Source organism: Cupressus sempervirens, chromosome 1 (genome assembly GCF_028749045.1).
Source record: "Cupressus sempervirens isolate cs-2001-9-10 chromosome 1, ASM2874904v1, whole genome shotgun sequence".
Lineage (NCBI taxonomy): Eukaryota > Viridiplantae > Streptophyta > Pinopsida > Cupressales > Cupressaceae > Cupressus > Cupressus sempervirens.
Window position 1 is genome coordinate 473,883,756 of NC_143118.1, and position 23,940 is coordinate 473,907,695.

General features: G+C 36.4%; 1 protein-coding gene across 3 annotated transcripts; it reads left to right on the forward strand.

Moving 5' to 3' along the window:
• The first annotated feature begins 2,111 nt into the window (after positions 1 to 2,111).
• LOC149578338 (ribonuclease H2 subunit C-like protein) lies at positions 2,112 to 23,720 on the forward strand. 3 transcript variants are annotated; one of them, XM_089828312.1, is made up of 5 exons: positions 2,112 to 2,421; positions 2,654 to 2,746; positions 10,629 to 10,822; positions 10,982 to 11,045; positions 23,318 to 23,720. In XM_089828312.1, exons 1-5 carry the CDS (start codon positions 2,250 to 2,252, stop codon positions 23,368 to 23,370), a joined length of 576 nt encoding a protein of 191 aa, XP_089684438.1. In that variant the 5' UTR covers positions 2,112 to 2,249; the 3' UTR covers positions 23,371 to 23,720. The 3 variants fall into 3 exon arrangements, with proteins under 3 accessions (XP_089684438.1, XP_089684445.1, XP_089684443.1); XM_089828319.1 differs by having other exon boundaries at positions 2,123 to 2,421; positions 10,773 to 10,822; XM_089828317.1 differs by having other exon boundaries at positions 2,124 to 2,421; positions 23,274 to 23,720.
• Positions 23,721 to 23,940: the final 220 nt, after the last annotated feature.

The following is a 23,940-nucleotide window of genomic DNA, read 5'->3' on the forward strand; positions in this document are numbered from 1 at the left end:
CCAATAGTTGAGGGGGTGTAATAGTCGATCACCCTATCGTGAACATAGAGTCCAATCTTCCAACACATCTTTACTATATATTGTAATTAATTGATCTATTTGTAAATATATAAAAATCCAAATGTAGATAAAAAAATATACCAACACTTGAACAAATGAAAACTTATAAATGTTATAGAAAATAAAAATAAAAATTTATTAATGAGTGAAATAAATAACTTTTTGTCTCAAACAAAATATCATAGCTATCTAATATATGTGTGTCACTCAAAACATAATATGCTCACTTAAATAAACATTGATATCTTAGTGTACACATACTATTCTTATATGTACAACTATTGGGGTAGCAATGTATATACATAAAGTAAACCATATCAATAATATGTATCATCACAAATATAAAAGGTGAATACCAATAAATGCCTTGTATTTTCTTATGAAATGTGTGAGATTGTAAAAAAAGATTAATGTTCAACTAATGATCACTTCATGTTGGATATATGTTGTATTTTATATAATAATGTGTTATTTTTATAACAACAAATAATTTTTTTGTGTTGAACTAGGGGAGAGGACCTGGTACTTGAACACCCTAACTTCGCGCTTATCAAAACCTTACGTAAAAATTTCAAATCGCTCCCAATTTTTTACAGCAGCTTACTTGGTGAGTCGTCTACTTATAACTAAAGTTTCAAGTCCACGTCACTCGTTATGATGCCACATCAGCATGCTTTTTGCCAAGTTGTCCAAAACAACCCAAAAAAAAAGTGAGACCAATGGTCGTGCATAAAGGGCACCCATAGTTTAACAACTGATGTGGCATCACATCATTGGTTACTTTTTAGATCAAAGGGTACATTTTCATTCATTTTTTGGTAATCATCATTGTACTAACAACTTTAAAGTCACAAGTATTGGTGCAATGTTGTCAAAAAAATTGGACATTAAGTTAGCAAGTGTAGGTATAAAGTACACAATTTCTATCACAACCATTGGAACCCGTTCAAGTATTGGGTCCTCTCCCCTATTTGTCTTTTTGTGTTATTTATAAAAGTTATATATAACAAATATTTATGATTAATAATAACTATTTGGTCTATTTAAGTTGCATATACGTTACATTTCATATAGTTATACAATATTCTATTAATAACAAATGATAATTTAAAATTCAATTAGTAGAGATTTTTAGATTAAGTTTTGGTTGAATGTCCAAAAAGCCATTTTTTAGACACATTTCACTAGGTGCACTATTTTAACGAGTTGCGTGATGAGTCACACCTTCAAACCTTAGTTGTAGGTAGTTCAATGTCCATTTTACATTAAAAAAAAAAAAAGGTCTTACGACATCCCACGTAGTGACTACATGTTGACAAAGTTAGCCCTCACGACTACTACTTCCTCTCCCTTATTTAAGAATGCTACTTTCCTTCTCCTTATAGACATTATTATAATCTCTCATCCATTCAAACTGGCCTAAACTTCCTTTTATTCAAAGCTTGCAAATGAAGGGCCCGTTTGGTTGCAAGCGTAGGAATTGAGAATTAGAATAGAAAATTTGAATGAAAATGGAGAATGAAGAATAGGAATTGGAAAAATGCAATCCAATCTTGTTTATCCCTTGTTTGGTTATGCAAGCTTAAATTGGAATAGGGTTAACTTGCAATCAGCGCCATTTAAAAATATTTCTGAAGATGCAATCGGCGCCATTGGAAAATTGCTGAAATATTTGAAAATTTAGAAAACAAAGTTCCAGCGCTCACCTCAAGTCAAACCAGATTTGAAAATTTAATCAAATTTGAGAAAGCTAAAATGAATGTAAGAATAGCAATTCCAATTACAAGTATTTTTTGAAATGGACAAAAGCGCATTTTGAGACTAAAATGAAAATACGTATTCCTATTCCCGATTCCTATTCCACACACCAAACAAAGAATACAAATCATATTCTAATTTCCTATTCCTATTCCGGTTGTATTCCAGCAACCAAACGGGCCCGAAGCGAACTCAACCATTCTTATAACTTTAGGAATATTGAAGGCGACCAAAAGACCAAATATTCAAAGCGTGCACAAGAAGCGAGCTCAACTATTCTCGCTTCTCATTTAAATTGAAAAGCAAATTAACAATGATCTCATTCTCCCGCTCGCGCATCGGACGAGGTTCCCTGTACTGTGGCGAACAAGCTTATCATCTGATTTTTATTCCCTGGAGAACGTTACTCGCATTGACTTCACACACACCTAATGGACGGCGTTACAGAGAATGGCTTTTCTGTATCTTGCAGTGGAGTGAGTGGAAGCATCAGAATATCTGATGGGTGTCTGGATATAACTGACAAAGTACACCAGCTTCCCTGTGTCATCAAATACAATGGCCAATGCCCTGTTTCTGATTACTTCAGGCCCAAGATCACAGGCAACTTCTCTTTCTCAGTTTCTCCGCATTTTCTGTCTATCTATTTACAAGCTAAATTTTACTTCTTGATGTACTAATGAAACCCTAACCTTGGTGGGGTTTGGGCTGCTTTTTAAAAGTTTTAAATGGTTTAAATGGGTAATGCGGGTTGTGAATCTTTCTTCAAATATTTTAAAAGTTTTATTTTAGTTAATTGGATGATGATTTGTGTTCTTGGGGATTGGAGTTGCAGGTGTGGTCGTGGATGAGCTTGAGTTGAAGGAAGCTTCTTTCAGAGGAAGGAAATTAGCTGGAACTACTCTGTCAATCCCAGGAAGTTATTGTGGTATTATACTCTATCTTTTTGACCGGCGTTTGTTGGAAAGATTATAAGGAACGGATTTGTTTAAATTGGCGCTGTAAGGAACTGTGCCGAAATGCTTTCCTAATGCCAAATTTGTAGAGGAAATAATAAGAGTTCGAATTTACTTCAGAATATTGAGATAGGCAGAATAAACAAGAACGTAGAAAAAACCATGCACACAGGACACACAGGAAACCAAATTTATGTGGGAAATCCTTTTGGGAAAAAACCCACCACAAAAAAACCCTAGTACCTTCTTTATATTATAGTAAACAAAGTTGCATATAATCCACAATGGATTTTTCACATGCTACAGGCTCAGATTGTGTTACAATCAACTCGACATTTTGCCATTACCACCACCGCTTGTTGCTCATGCCACTCTTGTGTGAGCCCCATACATTGCACGATTACCGTACGTAAGACTTCTGGTAATCACATACTCACTTCATACAAGACATATGTACGAAGCCTCAAGTATAGTGTCTCTGTCGTACTCCACTGAATGACAAGAAGCCCATGTATGAGTCACCTCAATAATCTCCCACTTGACAAAGTACATACTCATAGCCACAGAGTTACTTAACATAACCATGTGCGCCACTCAAACTTAGCTGTGTTCATTTTGATACCTTCATGGTATTCAACATGAATTCAAAATCAACTACATATACAATTGTAATATACAGTCTCAAACCTCAAAGCAATATTTGCCACATATACACTAAGAAGCTTCTACTTCACAACTAATGTTTGTCTAATATGAATCCATTCGACAACATCAAAGAAGTGCAACAACAAACTTGTAGCATCAAGAACATCCACAATACACCAGTGACTTGCAATCATAAATATTCTCAAACAAGCCTCTACAATTCTCCCATGTTCTCAATCACTAGAAATAGAATAGGATACAGGAACCACAATGCCATCTCCCACATGATGTGCATGATCATAAAACAATGATCACAAATTTCTAGCCAATCTCAAACCATTGTAGGTAAAACTGAACATGTAGAAACTGACTAAGGCCAAAGATATAAACACTTCAAATCAAATGTACCATGTTCTTCTAAGTACACTTCTAGATGCCAACAATGTCAATACGATCTCTTTTGTAGAACTGCACAAGAAACCATAGCAACATCGAAAACTCATAACACATGGATCAAGGATGTAAGCTTCTCACAAGAAGATCAAATTGATATTATTTCCAATAATTCATCTCCCAATGTCAACAATTGTAAATGTATTAGGAAATGACCAATGCCTACAATTTCTCAAATGAATCTTTCAGAACTAGCTAACATCATAGCTCAAGATCCATAATCATGAAAGATAAACATAATACACCCGAAAGGAACATTAGGCAATACCTTTCAAATAAAACACTGTCTCGTTGCTCAAACCGAGCTTAGGGAATGATAATGCTTATCAAGATATCCAAGTCTCCAACCAAGACTCAACTAAGAACACTCTCCTCTCAAGTCCATATCAAGTGAATGCCTCTTGGACTTCCTTTTGAAATGATCAACCATTTGAACATACACATCTCTAATCGCAAGAGGAAACAACATCACCACTGTCTCTTAGTATCCATAAGCACCTGTAATTGATCAAGCTATGCCTAAGTCCAATAGCAACATAACAATATCTCGAAGTATTCAAAAAGTGATCAATATACTCAATACAAAGAAACTAAACCAAGATCAATGTAGAAGTTCCTACCATGGCCTCAGGAACATAAACATGACAACATGATCTTAGCCATCTCAACTAAAGAGATAGCATGCTTCATTTGAACATACCATAACATGTCAAATGGAAACATAATTCACACCTTTATCAAAGAGCTTTTGAGCCTTCAAGATGTCAACACCTTCAGTCACATGAAGATAAACATCTTCAAATAGTAATTCAACAGATGTGAAAAGATCCCGACGTTGCAACATCTGCAATACTAATGAAGATCATTCCTTAACAAAAGAATCTACATCATTACCAAGCACTCCCACTGAATTGTGGTGTTGAGTCACAAATGGCATCGTGACAAATATCTTACACATGAAGATTGATTAAATCTAACCAGTCATCATCAAATGATCAATTAGCCAAAGCGACATTGCTAGCATCTTCATCATCATTTGAGAAGACTCCAAATCTCTATAACTCTTCATTTTCTTCTTCTCCTCCTCTTTGCAATCCTTTCAGATGTGACTAGTTTGCTTGCAATTCCAGTAGTTCACTTTAAACTTCTTTCCAGTATATTCAGACTTAATGTCCTTGCTTTTGTCCTTCGATTTGTCTTAAACGGTGAGAGCCTCTTTGACCACCTTAGAAGATTTCCGTCGCATCTCCTTTGATATAAGTGCAACAACTACTTCATCCATTTTAAATTGGGTGGTGGTACTTCTCATGACCATCACAAGGTGGTCCCACGAATTAGGCAAAGAACTTAGCAATAACATACAATGCTTTTCTTCATTAATGGACACACCAACAGATTTTAGTTGTGTGATCACCATATAGAACGCATTTAGATGATCTGCCATAGTCGTTCCTCTGTCCATCTTGAGAGAGCACAACTTCTTTCTCAAGAAGAGCTTGTTTACCAAGGATTTTCCTCTATAAATATCTCCCATCTTCTCCATCTTCTTTCACAAAGAACGTGCAGTTCTCTCTTCATGGTCATTCAATAGAACATAATCTGCAAGGCCCAACCTTATCAGTCCTTTGGCCTATTGATTCGCCATATCCCAATCTTCTTGTTTCAGGCCTGAAGGTTTGTTGCCAGACATAGTGGTCCACAGATCTTGGTCAACCAACATATCTTCAAGTTTCCACAACTCAAAGTTTGTGCCATTGAACTTTTTGATGTCTATTCTCCCTGATGTACCTGCCATCTCAATTTACAGATGAACACTTTGCGAAACCTCGCGAGAACCAAATTGACACAAACGACCAACCAAATGTTAACACAAATTGGTTTGGCTATGATACCACTTGTAAGGAAAGTTTCAGTGCGGAAACACCTTCCTAGTGCCAAATTTGCAGGGGAAATAATTAAAATTTTGAATCTACTTCAAAATATTGAGATAGGCAGAAGAAACAAGAACATAGAAAAAATTGTGCATACAGGAAACCAAATTTAGACGAGAAACCCTTTTGGGAAAGAACTTGCCATTGAAAGACTCGAGTGCCTTCTTTGTATTACAATAAACAAAGGTACATATAATCCACAACGGATTTTTCACAGGCTCTTAATGTTATAATCAATCCTACATTTCATCATTAACACCACCACTTGTTCCTCGTACCACAATCGTGTGATCCTCATACACCGCACTATTACCCTACTCAAGCCATCCAATAATCACGTACTCACCTCATACAAGACATCTGTACAGTGTGTCAGTTATAGTGTCTCAATGTACGGTGGACACATTGACGATGGACTCACCTGTACTCCTCTGTACGGTGTTATGGAGCCTAAAATTTCTGGTTTCCATTTTTTATCTTGATAAGTAAGCAAAATATGACAAGTTGGTGTTGTTGATGCCTAGACGAAAAGGAGCTAGCAAAGTTTGAGGTTCACCCTGTAGATCATCTATTTGTAGAAAATGACCATGAAATTTCTGACCCTAGAATATCAGAAGCTGTTCAAGTTCAACATCCACCGCATACCATAAAACATAAGGAAGGTGGAGGAGAAGTTCTGCATGCTTTTGAGATGAGGGTGCGAGAAAATGCAGCAATGGATGAACAAAAAGAAAGACCGTTTTTTGGAATTTGTGAAACTTCGTTGTGTGAAGTTGCTGTACCATCCAAGGGGGATTCCAAGATGCATGTATCATCCAAAGCTTGCTATCCATCTTGTTCTTTGTGTACAACTTTAGTTACCTCTGAAGAAGATGATGACCTGGTGGAAGCTAATCAATGCAATTTGCATGGCAGCAACCTTAATGAAAGGTCATTATCAACAACATCATTTTCTGAGCTAGACAGGACAGCAGAAGTTAACCACTCCAGTATTAATTCTAAGAGCTTTCTGATGAATGGTGAAGTCCAACTGGGAAGCATCTATGAAGCTCTAAGTAAAAAGGATAATGATAAGTGTTGGAGAGATTTGTATGATCAAAATTTGGAATTGGAGAAGCATGCTACCCAAACATTTGCTAGTCTTCTTCTTGATTCTGAATGTGAAGCTGCCACTAGCATGGTCTCTATTGGTAAGTGCAAACAAGTGCATTCTGAGGAGGATAGTGTAGAAGACAAAAATAAAAGTAAGCAACAGCTGGAGGATATGCTATCACAGAAAAAAATGTCTCTTAGATTTAGGGAGCTTCTACTCGTCCTCAAGTATCGTGCATTAAGGGAGACATGGAAACCAGAGCAGGCTGGGATCTGTCAGTGGACTGATCGTACAAAGAGTGTTAAGAAGTTGGATATTGAGCACAGGAATGGGACACAGATGCCTTCCCAACGCACGTCTTATCAATTACGCCTCTCAGTTTCTGGTATTGCAAAGGTTGATGCAGTTTTTGATGAATTGCAGACAATGCAAAGGCTGTTGGTAGAGCCTTTTGGTTGTTATTAGAGACCACACCTTAAAATGCCATCTCGTGCACTAATAGGAGTTATCAATCATGTCCCAAAATCATTATTTATTTTTCGAAAATTACATCCAACACATGCTATTCCAGTCAAATGCTTTTTTGGGAGCATTAGGGATTGAGTCACTTGTTCTCACTTGCGGATTCATTCAATAAATCCTAACAATTTTTTTTGTGTTGTTACAGGTTCATGTAATGTGTATGCGGATGAAGGAACCCATCACGATAAGGAGGGCACACCTGCTTCGAGTCATAACCACGGTAGCTTTAAGATCGGGAATCCATGTTTAGTCTGAGTATTGCGATCTGGACAAAGAAATCGTCCAAAGGAATGAGAAGATTGTGTCCAGAGGAAAACGCTCACGGGAGAAGTTATAAAATATTCATCTTCTTCAAAGGTCTGTGTGCTGTGCGGAAGGAAAGAGCCGAATGTCCAAGTTTCTATGGGTTTCACCATGTCAGGAAAGCACTTCGCCTTAGAAGGAAGAAATTATTTCCTCCCACTAACTATAGTCTTGGCTAGAATATCACCACAAATTTGTGCATTGGGAATTAAACTATATGAAACAATTGATTAATTTTCTTTAAGAGCCCGATAAGATACAAGGCCAAGAATTATTAAACCATCGAGATTATATTAAGATTTTATATTGGTGGTTATTTGTCATGAACTGGTGTGATGTTTTATGAGCACCTTTCAACACTTATAAATATGACATGTAAAATCAATCGAGGAGAGACATATTGATATTTTTAATTTTTACTTGTTTTATACTTTATGATGTATTATAGTTTTTTTTTTCATTGTCGAAGAAATGGATTTTTGAACTAAGCTTGTGGATTTGAGTTAGTGGGTGAATTTTGTGCGATCTGGATATGGATCATCTGTAAGGAATGTCTTTATTGTGATTTTATTCTTAGCATTATTATTTATTTTAAATTTTGGAGTTCTAACTTATGATTAAGTTGTGTCCTTTGTAAATGTTTTTTATTTATCTTCTATAAATATTTTAATATTGGGATAAGTGGACTGGGTTGTTATGGCATTTTAAATTTGATAAACATAGATATCGTGGAATATTTAATTGTTTCCGTATTTATGTCTAATTTGTCTCTGCAAGAATTAAAGTGCATTTTAGACTAGTTTAAATTGCGTTTACATAATTGGTTTGTTGCGTCAGAATTATTAGAATTGTTTATAGTTAAATATATTGAACTTTATAAAATTGTACGTTTCAACTAATAATATTGACTCTATTGCCCATTTAATTAAGCACTAGTCTTTTGCTCTTAATTCATAATCCATATGCTGGCAACTGTTTAATTTCTTTCCGTTGAAGAAATAATATATTCATCTGTTGCATTAATCTATAATTATTCTTTATTTAAAACATTATTACATTTATACAATCATTTATTCACAAATCACAAAGTTTGAAGTTTTCAATAATTCTTGCCATTTTGAAAGCTTTTGCTATGTTTGTGCTCTAACCAATCTGCTATAAGGATCTTGGATACAAGGCTATTGTCCAGGATCAGGTACACCCGCCTCGGTTTTGCAAAGCTAGAAGTGCAGGGAACTTGGACTGTGTTGTTCAGTTTTGTCAAGTTGGCCTCAACCAATTGGATATCCCAGCATCGAGCAGGTAAGGCTCATAGGATTCCAATCTGCGGTTTTGGGAACCAACACGGTGAGCAACCCACATACGAGTCACCTCAACAGTTGCATGGAGTACAATTGAATCACGCTCCAATTTCCAACCTTTGCAATTCTCATCTTTCCAACTGCATGCTTACCTAGCAAATTATTGTCATATCAACTTATATAGAGATTGAAAGGGGGCATGAATCTAGAGGCAGATTTTCTAAAGGAGATCCTTCTTAAACCTGGATTGTGCAATTGACATACAATCCTCAGAAAACTTCCTCATTGCAAACTTCAACTAGTCTGTTTTGGATCCAACCCATCTACAGCAACCTAAAGACTTAACTAAACTCTAAGCTAGAAAGCAAAAAGATGGGGTATTGCAATGGGGCGTGTGTTTTTTACAACACAACAGGTACATTCTTAAAAAAGCTCATTCTGAAAATCTTCTGAAGAATTTTATAATGGGCTTCCATCAATGGAATTTGCAATTTTCTTGGATAGTTTTAAAAATGTTTCTCATGTTTCAGTTTAGCTGTTGTTTGATTTGCTTATGGGTGTTAAACGTCTTGTTCATCTTCTGAGTTCTCCTGTTTAAATGAAGGGGATTCTATGTTATGCATTTCCCAGGAGTTGCTCTTTCAGTTCTCCATCTCAATAGAGAGCTACCTCCTGGTTCTTTGGCTGCCCAGAGAACCATTATGTTTATCTTATCAGAAACTTAATTTTGTAGCTTATATATACAATCACAATATTATTGTCATTGTCATCAACATGTCAATTGTCAAAAAAAGATATGCATCTAAGATTTAGATATTTATTATTTCTAAGTACGAAAGATGACAAATATTATGAAGGTTATTACTTATTTGTGTGGTATATTTTTTACTGTCTCATCTGTGTCCAAGACTACATGTACATACTCTCAGTGAACTTAAGTGGCAGCTGCAGGGTTGACTGGATGATTGACTTTGTACGTTCTTCTAACTGTCTTTCTTGTGAGCTTCTGATCCAAACTGACAAGTTGTATCTGTTGACATACATGAGGATTAGTAAATTAATTGAAATATGAAGAACCAAATATGAAATGCTTTTTTGGACCTTTTATGTGTTTTATGGAAATGTGTAAAGATAACATTATGTTGTTGCAGATTACAGTTTGGGAACAAGTATTTGTTATTGTTCTTATCTTTACGATTTTACATACTAATGCAGTGACATGAGATAATAATAATATAGAGATACAATCAATAATTAATTTCTCTCCATAAAAGTTTTTTACTATCCTATACGATGTATAAGAATCTTATATTCATTGAACCCATTGAGTGGAATTTGCAAAAACCTAATTGTTTTCTAATACATTAGGTTGTTCAGTTGAATATTTCATTCAAAACATTCCTTTGACTTTTCAGATTGATTTTGGAGTTATTTTCGATTTTGCATAGAATTCCAAACCTAATGTTCTACTTTCCTCATTATTTTTTAGAGTATCTTCCTTTTAGTTACTTTATTGGTTCTATGTATGTATTATGTATGTTTTTAGTGCAGTATATGTGACTACAGCATTGATAATACCTTTGAATGAATGCATGACAATCTGAAGGATTTGTCTTGGAAAAAATGAAACCCGAGGACCATAATGATTCTACTATAGCTCCTAATTTAGAAAAAGAGGGAGTTGATGCTTGGAATGCAACTGCGTCTTTTGAGAATATAACTTACTGGAATCATGATTGCATGCCTTCAGAAAGTGACACCTTTAATTGCTGTTTCCATTGGTTCCCTGTTGCGAATGCTGTAAGTTGTTCCTCTATATATAGTTTGTCTGTTTCTGTGCACATTTCACATAAAATTGTATTTCTGTCACTATGTTGTGGATGTTGCTTTAAGAATTATAGTTTACTCATGTCTATTTATGTTAAATGACTGATCATCCAGTGTGCTCTATTTGTCCAGATTCACAAACCTATTACAGCAGCTGAAATTGCAGCAGAGATTTGTGGAGATGGGAAAAAAACAGGTAAAACATTACCACTGCAAATTAAAGGGATAGTACTTATTGATTGGGAAACTTTAAGCATGTTTTGTTTTGTAGCTTATTCTCTAGAACACACTAAGGCCATATGTTTTGAGTAGGTCCACATATGAGAGCAGGTCACTGCCTGTACTCAGACCCGATCTCTTATTTTCTAACCACAAATCGGACATCAATTTGGTTGGTTGATTTTCTATATTTTGAAGCTACATCTATTGATTTAAGGACAGCATCATGCACGATGGAAATCAACTAATTTTAAACAAAATGATCTTAAATCTGGAGAACAAATGTGCATAAATAAAGAATGAAAATAAAAAATTCATCACAGAGAGATTTTAGGTGAAGACATGGTTTCAGTTTGACTTTAACAGCATGGTCCCATGCAGCTCCATTCTACTTAAAATTTAGAGGCAGACATGATCCTATTCCATTTTTTAGTAAAATACTAAAATGCATAATTTGGAATCTTCTTGTTAAACAGCATGTTAGCATTGAAGTTTCAGCTGTGAATGAACAAGGGGGATTATAATTATGCAATGAGTACTTAACTACAAATGTGCCACATGTCTGCACTTTTTTTCTTCCCTCTTTTGACTTATCAAGATCAAATTTACACAACTCTTCGAAAGTCTGCACAGTGCATGCTAAAGGAAATTAGCTAAGCAGCTGCACAGGATCCTGGTGTTTTTGGTGTGTATTGCTTTAGGATTTGAAATTCGAATCAAGTATGTTTGTTAAGAATTTGGGAAGTCTTTTGACAAAGCCAGGATTTAGTTATTGTTTTCATTTACTGTCTTAACCCTTCCTTTGGCTCGCTTATGTCAATTGGTTGCAAAGGTTGTTTCTAATATGGAAATACAAAATTGTAAAACAATTTCATGATTCATCTCTATATCAGATTTGTTTAACAAATTATTATAACTACCTCTTTTGAATATGAAATTTGAACATAATAATTGTTCAGGGTTGCTGAAAAGTAAAATTGCAAGACTTGCATAGCTGTTGCATAGTGAAACGACGTAGGTGGTCATTGTGCATACCTTCTTAACCCATATTCCTGTCAGAGCTCCTCATTGCTAAGTGCTATGTAAATACATTTAGTTTCAGCAAAGGTTTGCAGTGTGCATCCTAGAACAGTCTGTAACAGCTGTATGCTTGTGGCCTTACAAAATCGAGTGTTTGGCGGACTAGATGTACATGTTAACTCATCACTTCACCATTTGGCAGAATTTTTTGCCACAATTATAGGTTAATGTCCCCATTTTTAGCTGGTTCCCATAGCCAGGATTGGTCAGTTCATTGCAATCCTCATGAGCTGACAATGAGTTTTGAGGGTCTCTGTGGTAGACTTGCTATTTTTAGTAAGTCTAATTTGGGGTGATTGATATATTTAGCAGTGCAGTGGAGGCACAGGTAGTTGGTCTTCACCAACAGTGGATTGAGCATATTTATGGAGCTCATATAACAAAGTTATTAGTGAAGCATTAATTATTAAAGGGCTTTATCTTATTTCATGTTATAATTTGAAATTGTGAGTGAGAAGCCTCGTAAGTGAGAAGTGTAGTGGAGAAGCTAGATTGTACAATTGAATTATAATATGACTCCATGGGAAGAATTATTCATCTCATTGTCTACTGCTTTTAATACTGTCTTGTGAGGGTTTGAAGTTGTGGTTTTTTCTCGAGGATTGATTCCTCTTGATTTGAGAATCAATTTGGTGCTGTTGTATAGCAAATTGGATTAAGTATTCTGAAGTTGGATTGTACACTCAATTCTCTGCCGCTGTATGGGGAATTGAGTATTGGTCTTATTCTGCAAATTGTTATCCATATGTGAGGGTTAAGAGTTTTACAGTTCTCGTTGGAATTGGAGCCTTGGCATTGGAAATATCTGAAATTTGTATTCCAAGTGCCTATGCGATCATCTCTTGGTATGCAGCATTTGCTATCTTGAGCAGCTATTATATTTCTTGAAATTGTGAACATCGGTAAGGACTGCGATCAGAGATTATCAGGCTGCAATCAATCATTGAGGACCTGCGTCCAAGATATACCGAGAATGATTGGGAGTTTGAAGCGGTAAATGCACTCTTTGGTCTGTTTGCACAACTCCATATAGACATTTGTCTCTGATATTACAAACACTTCTGTTGGGCGTGGTTTCTTACAGTCCCATGGCATGGTCTGGGAGCTGCGAGTGGCACTCTTAACCTGGCAGCGTTTCCCATCATCAGTTGCTATCTACATTTGTTGGCGCAGTAACTAAAGTGTAAAATTGGCAGGATACCACTGCTGCAATATCATCATTTACAATGTGCCATACACAGGTCCTCAATTTACATTGTAATTTTCCTAAGTTCTGAACTATAATTGCAGAGTTGTAATATCCCAAATGATATTTGCCCCATTTTTTCTCAAAATAATTTTCAGAACACAAACATATGAAGATGCATTATAAACCAGCAATATAAATCAGTAGATTCTCATAAAATACCTTAGAATATGTTATTACATTATACATCAGCAATACAATAACTAGCATTAAAAAATCCAATCTTAAAAACAATTTTACAGTCAGATTGGAATACTAAGAAAAGAACATGTAAGCACATGTGAGACAACTGGTGTGACGTCTCCATGGACAATGGGTTTGCGCCCACTGTCTACTAGCACGATAATTTACGTCCTCAAGCTAGATGAAAGCTAAAGCTTTCAAATAACTCTCTCAAGAGAGAAACTGAAATCTAAATCATAAACCAAACATATACCCAAAAATGAGTCTCCCTTCTTTTAAGCATGAAGCTGTGACTTTCCACTTCTCTGTCTTTTCGTCCTCTTCTTCTTGTGTCACCTTATAACCCCCCCTTTATAATATTAAACTAACCCATTTTATAAATTTGCTTTAAATTCTCAGAAGTCAAATTTAATATTATATGTAATTAACTTTAGAATTCCTAGTGTCCCTAAAGGGGACAATACAATCCTCCCTCCTTGAGATTGCTTGTCCTCAAGCAATCATGAGTCCATAAGCCAATACCGGGGTCCCATATCCATCTGCAAGGCACTTCATAGCTCGTACTAGTAATTATATAATCAAGATATGCCAAACTGCGAAACCAACAATAATGATGCGATCAGTCTACCAATCTTATCCTTGGATCCTAAAAAACTTGCATGATGTCCCTAATATCATCCACTAGCTCCTGTAATCCCTATACCCCTGAAGAGTAAAATATGTGCCAAATTACCTCATAAACGATAGCACCTTGCTGGAAATTGTGGAGTAATCCAATTCTAGGTGTCGCAAGAGTAAACATCTCAAAAGAGAGCAACTCAGAAAACCATCTTGTCTTGCCTCCCTCAGTTGTGTAAGAACATACATCACACCAACTATCCAAATTCTGCACACAAGAGGGATTCATCAAAATCAAAACATATCCCAGAGGATCATCAAACTCTTGTTGCACAACTTTGATTTCATCTTCACCATGCTAGGATTGGTGAAGCCCATTAGTGAAACCCAACCAAGCTATATTGCGAATTCTGTTAATACTTGGGTTCGAAAGAAAACAACTCACATTCATCGTCCATAAGGAGATACAAACCAATGAAGGTATTTGCAACTTCATAACTATAGATGTGAGACCCCTGTGGATGTGCTGTCTCTGCAAGTAATCTAGTTGGTGGCAATCGACATCATAATCACCCTGTAAACCTATTTCTGCACCACACCCCTGTGAGATAGAAGTAAGTGATCCATACGGATAAGTATCACTATAGTGAAAAACTGACTGGGGCCCGTGTAAGTAATCTCCTATCACCATCCGATTCAAATACTTGCATCCTCTAATACCATCTTTCGAAGATGGCAAACCTTCATCCCAGAATGGATTATACAATCTTTGAGTCAACCTGCACCTATGTCTCATCAAATCCTCTCCATGTGGATCAAATGAAAAGTGACGAGCACTCCCCACTGTATAGTCACACTGCATAACCTCAACCACTGTCACTGACTCATCATATAGTACAGTCTTCCCACTGGAAGTGCATGAATCTTGCTCAACCCGATCAACCCTCATGACATCATCACCGAAAACCTCCTCAATGGTCATATCTGAATGTTGGGTTGAATTAGAGCATGTCAAATCTGATTTCTGATTTTCTGCTTCATGAAATGCCACTACAGTAGCCTTAAGGGTGTTCTTGGCATTCCTGAGCTCATATGTACATACATCAACTTCTGCTTCCTTCTTCCTTAACGCTTCCGAATAAATTTGTGCAAGGTCAAAGAGGTGATCATGATTTGAAAGAAGGTGTAGGTAATCTGATTTCATAGTTTTCAGCTCTTCCTTTCTTATTAATAGCTATGGAAATTCCTCTTTAACTCCCCCTTGTTTCCCCTCCATCTGTTCCTTCCAAAGGGGTTTTTCAAACATCCCATAAATGTCATCAAAGTGTGATAAAGCTGCAATAATATTACGTTCAGTTACTATCATTTGACTCTCCGAATGAGGTGAACTTGTAGGTGTATGAGATAAGTCGAATGCATATGAGGTGGGAGAAAGTGTTTCATCATACATATCCATATCATATGTAGAGATCTGTAGATCTGAATCAAAATCAGCATCAATGCTCAGAAAAGATGTTAGTCCTTATCATTGGGTGATCGGACAATTTTTTTCAAAGTGTTATCAAAATGCCCATCAAGAGTACTAGTGTCGGCAGCCCTACAAGAGACCTCTACCTTCATAGTATCAATGAATAAATCTGTACCATGTTTAACATCATCTACATGATCATGAGAATGCTGTGAATTAGTGGTAGACTGCCCTTCTTTTTCAAAATCACCTATAAGCTGATTTTGGTCTGCCGAAAACTGAGAGAAATTTTTGCACCTATATTTTTCAAGGAGATCCCGGACCAATTCAAAAGGCTTCTTTTTTGCCATATTAGTCTTGTTTTGAAGTTTTTGATGGAAATCCATGTAATCAATGAAGGGTAATTCTTTTTGAGCTTGTGGAGGAAGTTTATTGTACTCACCATACATGCTGAGTACTTCAGTTCTTGCTTCAGGTGGGAAATTCTGCGCTAATTGCTGCTGTAACTTAATAACATCTTTCCTAATATCTCTCAGAGCCTGTAATCTTCCCATAGCTAGGTACCCCTAGTCTTTTCCCCAAATTATCAAGATAAATGCTCTTTCAAAATGTAGAAAACCGATGTGCAGAGACCTTTAGCAACGCTGCTCAAGGCTGAATAGACTTTTCACTGGTTTTCCCCTTCGATGCATTTTGTCAAACACTTTGTTATGAAGGGGTAATTGTGGTTTTTCAGATTTATTCCTGCTAGCTTGTAGGCTTCGACTCTTTGCCCGGAAGCAATTGGGTATTAAAATTCAAAATATCTATCCTCAGTCTTTAATTGAATTGCAATAGACTACTCAGTCTTTAATTGAATTGCAATAGACTACACAATTGCACAATTTTTTCTAAGCAAGACAAATGATTTTGTCAAAACAAGTTTCTCAATCTGACCTTTTTGGCTACAATATTCAATTTGAAACCTGAAAACATCAGACTCTGATGAAATAAATCTGATACCCGACCTGTTGCACAACCAACTATTAAGAAGCAATTGCTTTGTTGTGCCCAATAGAGCACTCTAACATTTCTGACCATAACCACAGTTCCAAGTGATAACTCACACATTGAGTACACCTCGTCCATTGTTTCCAGGTAACAATGTCCCGCTAAATCTGATGTTGTACACCACGCACAATGCTACAGAAATGCTCTAGCAAGGAAATTCTTACCGGTTTGGTGATGATGTTCGAATGTGTTAGGCAACCCAGACACCCTTCTTCAAATCCGTCACTGCGAGGGAACTCCAAATAGTTGCAAAAGATATGCTTTGTCAATTCTATCTCTATTAGCTCAGTGACAATGATTTCAAACTCTCCTATCCATATCAGACCGCTAGCATTGGTTTAATAGTGAAGCCTACTACCACTCCCCAGAAAAACATGTTTTGCCAAAACACCCGAACTTGGGAATAACGCAGTTCCAATACCTTTGCCAAATATACTATTAACCTCAAATATTTGCCCGTAACATGTAGGAGAAACTAGTGACAGTAGTTCTAGGTGGCTGATGTAACGGTCAAGGAGTTTCTGTTCTAATGACATGTCTGCAAATATTAAAAAAAATACTTGTAATGGCTGCAATCATTCTCTGCAAATGAACTCCCATTCTCATTACTCCTGCGACCAACTCTCTGTGATTTGATTTTCACAAGTTCTTTAGAGCATCCGATGAATTCTTGTGCCCCACGAAGATAAGTATTTTGGTGTTGTGTGCCTCTTATAGAGATGCCTAGAAAAAGATTTGGCTCTCATACATTTACCCAATGTTGGTTATTCCCTTCTACAATTCACATCCAACATTTTTCCTCTCTGTGATGGCTTCGCATGTGATTTTGATTATATTCCTGGAAATAGGCAGCCACCAAAAAAATTGTCTTCTTGCTATCAGCTCAAACACAGTTTGTATTCTTGGTGGATGGAGATCTTTGCTACAGAGCAAGGAACATCACTATCACCCTGTATTTACTAGAACAGTCTAGGCACTCACTCGATGATGGTATTTGATCGCTATAGCATTCAAAATACTATTCATTCCTACTGAGTCCTTTCCTTTGCTAAGAGACTCTACCTCTGTAATCAACACCAACTTCCAAGTATCATAGGAAGCTAGTCATGGTAACACAACTTATTCACCCCATAAACTGTTATCTTCTACAAGATTTGAAAATTCCTCACCGTCTTTGGAGCTCACTTGCAGCATTCAATACTTAACCATGTTGCAGAAATAAATGTTTAATCAATGTGAAGCTTTTAACACTACTCGACCATTTATCTCAAAGGCTCTCAATATGAATACCCGACACACAGTATGCATGTCAATGTTTGCAACAAATAGAAAATGCTTTAGTGATTCACAAAATTGATCAATACTCTTCAGAAGTTCCATATTTCAATTCAACCCCAAGTTCTGCATGGACTGGTTCACAAATGCGAATGGTTTTAAACCCTTGACAAGTAGAATATATATGTATGCCAAACTTGCTATTTAACAATTGTGGCATTCACCAATATCACTTGTTCAGACTAATCTAATTATTATTATTATTTTTCTTTCACAAATGCTATGAACCACCTTTCGCACCATATATTATAGTGTAAATTTTACTTTGGAGAAACAATAAAATATCTCCTTCAGAACACCTGCAAGTTGAAATTGTGTCGTTTCTTTTTCTCTTGGAAACTACTATCTAGTGAAAATAATGATTCATACACCAAGGTCCCACTACCTTGAAAAATATAATATCTGTGTATAAATTAACATTGCCAAACTAAGCTCTAGCCAGATAATACTCTCCCGCAGTTTGAATAAATCGGTTTGCATTTAAATGATTATCTCCAAGACTATAGTCCTTACTGTGAAGTGAACAAAATCACACAGCCCAATATTGGAACTTTACCTTAATATTTATTTTTGCACAAACTCCACAGTATGGCAAGATCAAAGCCATGATACCACTGTAATATCCCAAATGGGTATTTGCTTGATTTTTTTTCAAAATAATTTTTAGAACTTTAACATATGAAGATGCATTATAAACCAACAATATAAACCAGTAAATTCTCATAAAATACCTTAGAATATGTTATTGCATTATACATCAGCAATACAATGACTAGCATTCAAAAATCCAATCTTAAACACGATTTTGCATTTAGATTGGAATACCAAGAAAAGAACCTGTAAGTACATGTGAGACACTTGGTGTAATGTCTCCACGGACGATGGGTTTGCGTCCACTGTCTATTGGCACAAGGGTTTACGTCCTCAAGTTGGATGAAAGTTGAAGCTTTCCGAATAACTCTCTCAAGAGAAAAACTGAAATTTGAATCGTAAACCAAGCACATACCCAAAAATGAGTCTCCCTTCTTTTAAGCATCAAGCTGTGACTCTTTAGTTTCCATTTCTCTGTCTTTTCGTCCTCTTCTTCTTTTGTTACCTTATAACCCGCCCCCACCCCCCTTTATAATATATTAAATTGACCCATTTTATAAATTTGCTTTAAATTCTCATAACCCAATTCAATATTATATGAAATTAACTTTAAAATTCCTAATGTCCCTAAAGGGGACATTACAAGAGTTGAGTTACATTTAAATTAGTGGTCTTTTGCAAAGTCATTATTGGTATTTCCTGTCAATTTCTTTTCAACATTTTACACTTATTGAAAAAATTCAAAAAAAACTCGTCACATAAACAAAAAAAATTGTAAAGAAAACAAAAACCAAAAACATATCTTTTAGCTTGCTAGAGTGAGCCAACATGGCTCTTACAGTGGTACCAGATAGTTTCTTGCTACTTTGCAGGGAATTGGGTTACAACATGGCTCAAAGGTTTATTCCGGGTAGACATTAGACTCGCAAAGGTCAAACTTCTCTACATGGTGATGGAGAATTAGAGATTCACTTTGGTAGTATTGGTGAAAGGGGTGTAGGTGCTTCAAGAGATATAGGGTATATAGATGCTGGCACTGGTTCTGACATTGACAGAGAGACCAAAGAGACTTCTAGAGATCTGGCAGTTGGTCAGCATCATGTTGTTGATGTGTTGCGACAACTATTTGACGCACTGCAACGTATTGCACTCCTTAGAGGGCGGAGTAGGGAGAGAGGTTCTCGAGATGATTTTGTTAGTTCACATAGGTCTCAAGTTGATGACAGGTCTAGAGTTGGAGATAGAATTAGAGCAAAGGATCGGGTTAGGACAAGATTGATAGGATTGGTTATATTGGTGAATATGATAGGTTGTAGTGGCCTAGTTTTTTGAGACTTGAGGCTAACGTAGTCAATACTAAGATTGAGGCCGCACCTTTTGTGGACGATGTTGTGTCACATTTTGTTGAGCGGGATGGTCTTCTGCAAGCCATCAAGTAGAATATTAACTTTGATAGATTCTTGACTAGAAGCGGGGGCATACTAAAGGTAGGCTTGCACCTAAGAGATAGAGGCCTAGACAATCAAACTTGCACAAGGAAGCTAGCAAGATGACCTTAGCCCAATTTGATGGCAATGGCAAGGTGACAAGTCGAGCTTGGGTACATAAGCTCGATATATACTTAGCACTGTGTCCCATGACTAAGGAGGACACCATTATATTTGTTGTGCTACATTTGGATGGAGTAATTCATGATTGGTGGTACCATGGATTCGTTTCCTTACATCATGATCAGATAGTTGTTTATTAGTAGTTCATGGATAGATTGATAGAGCATTTTGATAAGGATCTCGAGTTATATTTTTGGGGGTTTTCTTACTTGAGGCAAATGGGTGGCCTTGAGGCCTTCATTAGTGAGTTCGAGAGGCTTTCAACGATTGTATATGATATTGTTGAATAGAGGAGAGTTATGCTCTTCATTGAGGGATTGGTTGAGCCACTCGATGGGTTAAGTCCTTGGATCCACTTGCTTTACATGAGGCTATGAAGAAGACTAGTAATCTTGAGTCATCCACACCGCGAGACAAGTTTGCTTTGAAGCCTTCTGCTTCATCTCATGATAGGATAGTCCCCTTAGATCAAGAAACTTTGAATGATTTAAGGAGGAGAAAATTGTGTTTCTATTGTAGGGGACCCTATGATGTTAACAATGATTGCCCTATGAAGCCTAAGGGAAAGAATAAGATGATGGAGTGGTTCTATGACGATGAGGATAAATCTGATTTTACAAGACCACCAACTGATTATGATTAAATGCACATAGAGCTATAGGTGATGATGACGATGAGGTAGATGATTTTAACCTCAAGGTTGTGCCTACCTTTCTAGCATGAGAAAGGAAGGAACTTTCAGGTTGCATGGACTCTTGACAGGGCAATGTGTGATTGCACTCTTTGATGCAGGTGCTATGCATAACTTCATTGATTCACATTTGGTTGCCAGGAGGGGGATTCAGACTAAGGATTTTGAGGGACTTAGAGTTAAGATGGTAGATGGTTACACCCTTTGGTGTAACAAGATAATTTCAGAGTTCCAGAATACTTATGCATTTAAGGCGGATTTTTGTGGTGGGTAAGGGTAATACAAATATGGTTCTTGGCATGGCTTGGTTGCATACACTCGAGGACATCTACATCAACACAGAGAGGATGGAGATGGGATTTATCAAGGATGAAAAAGCACAAGTCCATAAGGCTATTAGGAACAATGACCTTAAGCAGATTTCGTTGAGGAATATGTAGTGTTTAGTCCGTAATGAGGATATGATTGAATGGGCAGCATAGTGGAAAATGCTGCCTAAATTGGATAGTACATATAAGCCTGCCTACTACCCTGAAATTCAACAGTTGAGGATTAAACACTCCACAAAGTGTTTAGAGATTGTAGAGGGATTGAGCACATCATAGAGTTGGAGGAGGGTACTAAGCCCATTATGAATACACTTTATTGACACTTGAAGCAGCTTAATGATGAGATTGAGAAAACTATACAAGAGTTGCTTGCTGTGGGAACACATCAGGCTGAGTAAGTCTCCCGTTTCTTCATTAGTTGTCTTGGTGAAGAAAAAGGATGGTAAACTTAGGATGTGTATTGATTACTAGATGCTTAATAAGAGGGCCATAAAGAATCGATATCCCATCCCTCGGATTGACGAGCTCATTGAAAGAATTGAGCGGGCAAATGGGGTAATTCTGTACACGGTGTCATTAAGGGAAATCCAATAACTTAAGGCACTTGAGATTTTTTTTTTCTCAAAGATCTCTTACAGAAACAAAGGTCCCAACAAAATCTAGGGGAGCTCAAATTCACCATATAAGTATTCTTTTGGTCATTTTGTAATCAATATTTAGAATTGTTATATTGCAAGTTTAAAAATGACTAGAAGTACCCAAATACACTATCCCTTAGTTATTTTGTAAACAGTTCTCAGAATTGGTAATGAGTCATGACTTATAACTTCATAAGTTATATTGCAAGTTTAGAGATGATCAAGTATATATAGGTCAAAGTCTTCTTTGCAATTAATATTACCAGGAGGTATATTCAACCAGTCTTTAAGTCCTTATGCCATGGACAAAAAAAGGTTTAAGTGTCCTGGGGGTTCATATATCTAAACTTACTTGTCTAGCATAACTGCGTGTGTGTGTGTGTTGATAAAATACCTTGAGAATCAGGTCCGAGTATCCTCTTTCAGTCTATGGAGACACCATCTTAATGATTTTGTGGCAGGGGTGGTTTAACAGTTGTTAAATTTGTTGCACTCTCTACATTGACTCTAACACATGTTGAACTAGTAAATGTAGCAGTTGAAGCTTACCTTATCTCACCTGTGTCCATTATCCAATTGACCAAAACAGATTTAAAATTTAAAGCATGGCATAGCTGTCATGCTTGAATGGAAGTCAAACTTCAAGCAAATTGGCTGGTGTTAATTGACATAGAGAGTAAATGTGACGGGTAACAATGAGTGCATACAAATATAAATTCAAAACATAAAGCATATTGTATACCTCTTCACTGATGTATTTTAGGAGTTATATAATTGAAGGCAAAGTTAAAAGGTAATTTCTAGGTCAATGCCAAAGGAGAGACCAATTTGTTGAATGAGAGTGGAGTCCATGTGGAAGTTGGCAAAAGGATTTAATTTCCATTTACTTAAGATATCACTAGGTGAGGCTTACAACAGACCCTACCTCTTACTAGATTTGAATGTGTGACCTCTCAGGCTCATACAGGTTGTTGAAGAGGTCATTTAGATGGTGTTCAAGCTCTAGTTTAAAAACTCAGATATGATGTTTTATTGGAACTCAGCTGCATAGTTTTCGAGTCAGTCTCATGAATTATTGGCCAATAGGACTGACTCAAAAGCCACACGGTTGAGTCCTTGATAAAACTTTGTACTTTGACACAGTAAAAAATCGACCCTTCTTGATAATGTATGCAATTGTTAAATTATTAGTAACTTGTAATGATTTTATATTCAAGTCTTCCTTTGATACTGCAGGTTGTTGTCTTCTTTTTCTCTTTGTACTTTGACACAGTAAAAAATCGACCCTTCTTGATAATGTATGCGATTGTTAAATTATTAGTAACTTGTAATGATTTTATATTCAAGTCTTCCTTTGATACTGCAGGTTGTTGTCTTCTTTTTCTCTTCTTACGAGCTCTTGTTTTTTAGATCTATCACAAGGAGCTTCGTGTGGGCAAAAGAGAAAAGCAAATAAAAGGTGAGCAAATGCATTCAGCCATGTAAAAGGGTTGCTCTTTGGAAGCTTGCTTACTATTTCCAGGGCTAAAATGAAATTGTAACTAACACTAGTTCATCACTACTCAATGCCTTTGAGAAGCATGTCATATATTGCTTGGGATGTAATTATATTTACCAGGGAACCTTGGTCAGAAGGACAATGTTTTGCATGAATTGCTTTTCATATAATTAATGTATCTATTGATCTGCCGGAATCTGCCTGTTTTGTAAAAATGCTTTTGCAATCAGGAGTTCTTGGCTTTGTATACATGATCTGCTTTTCATGTATGTTATTTTTATATTAATCTGCTGGAAATTGCCTGTTTTGTAAGAATGCTTTTGCAATCAGTAGTCCCCGGCATTGTGCATCTTTTTAGAAAGAGGAGAGAATGAACAGTAATGTATCAATCATATAATTGATATGATTATTTGAACAGTCAATCCTTTTTTGTGTGACTATGATGCGGGTCAGTAATTCTTGTGCATGAAAAGTAGACATGAAATTCAGGCTACATGTTTTCATGTCATGGAGTGTGTGGTTGGCTATTCTCCGT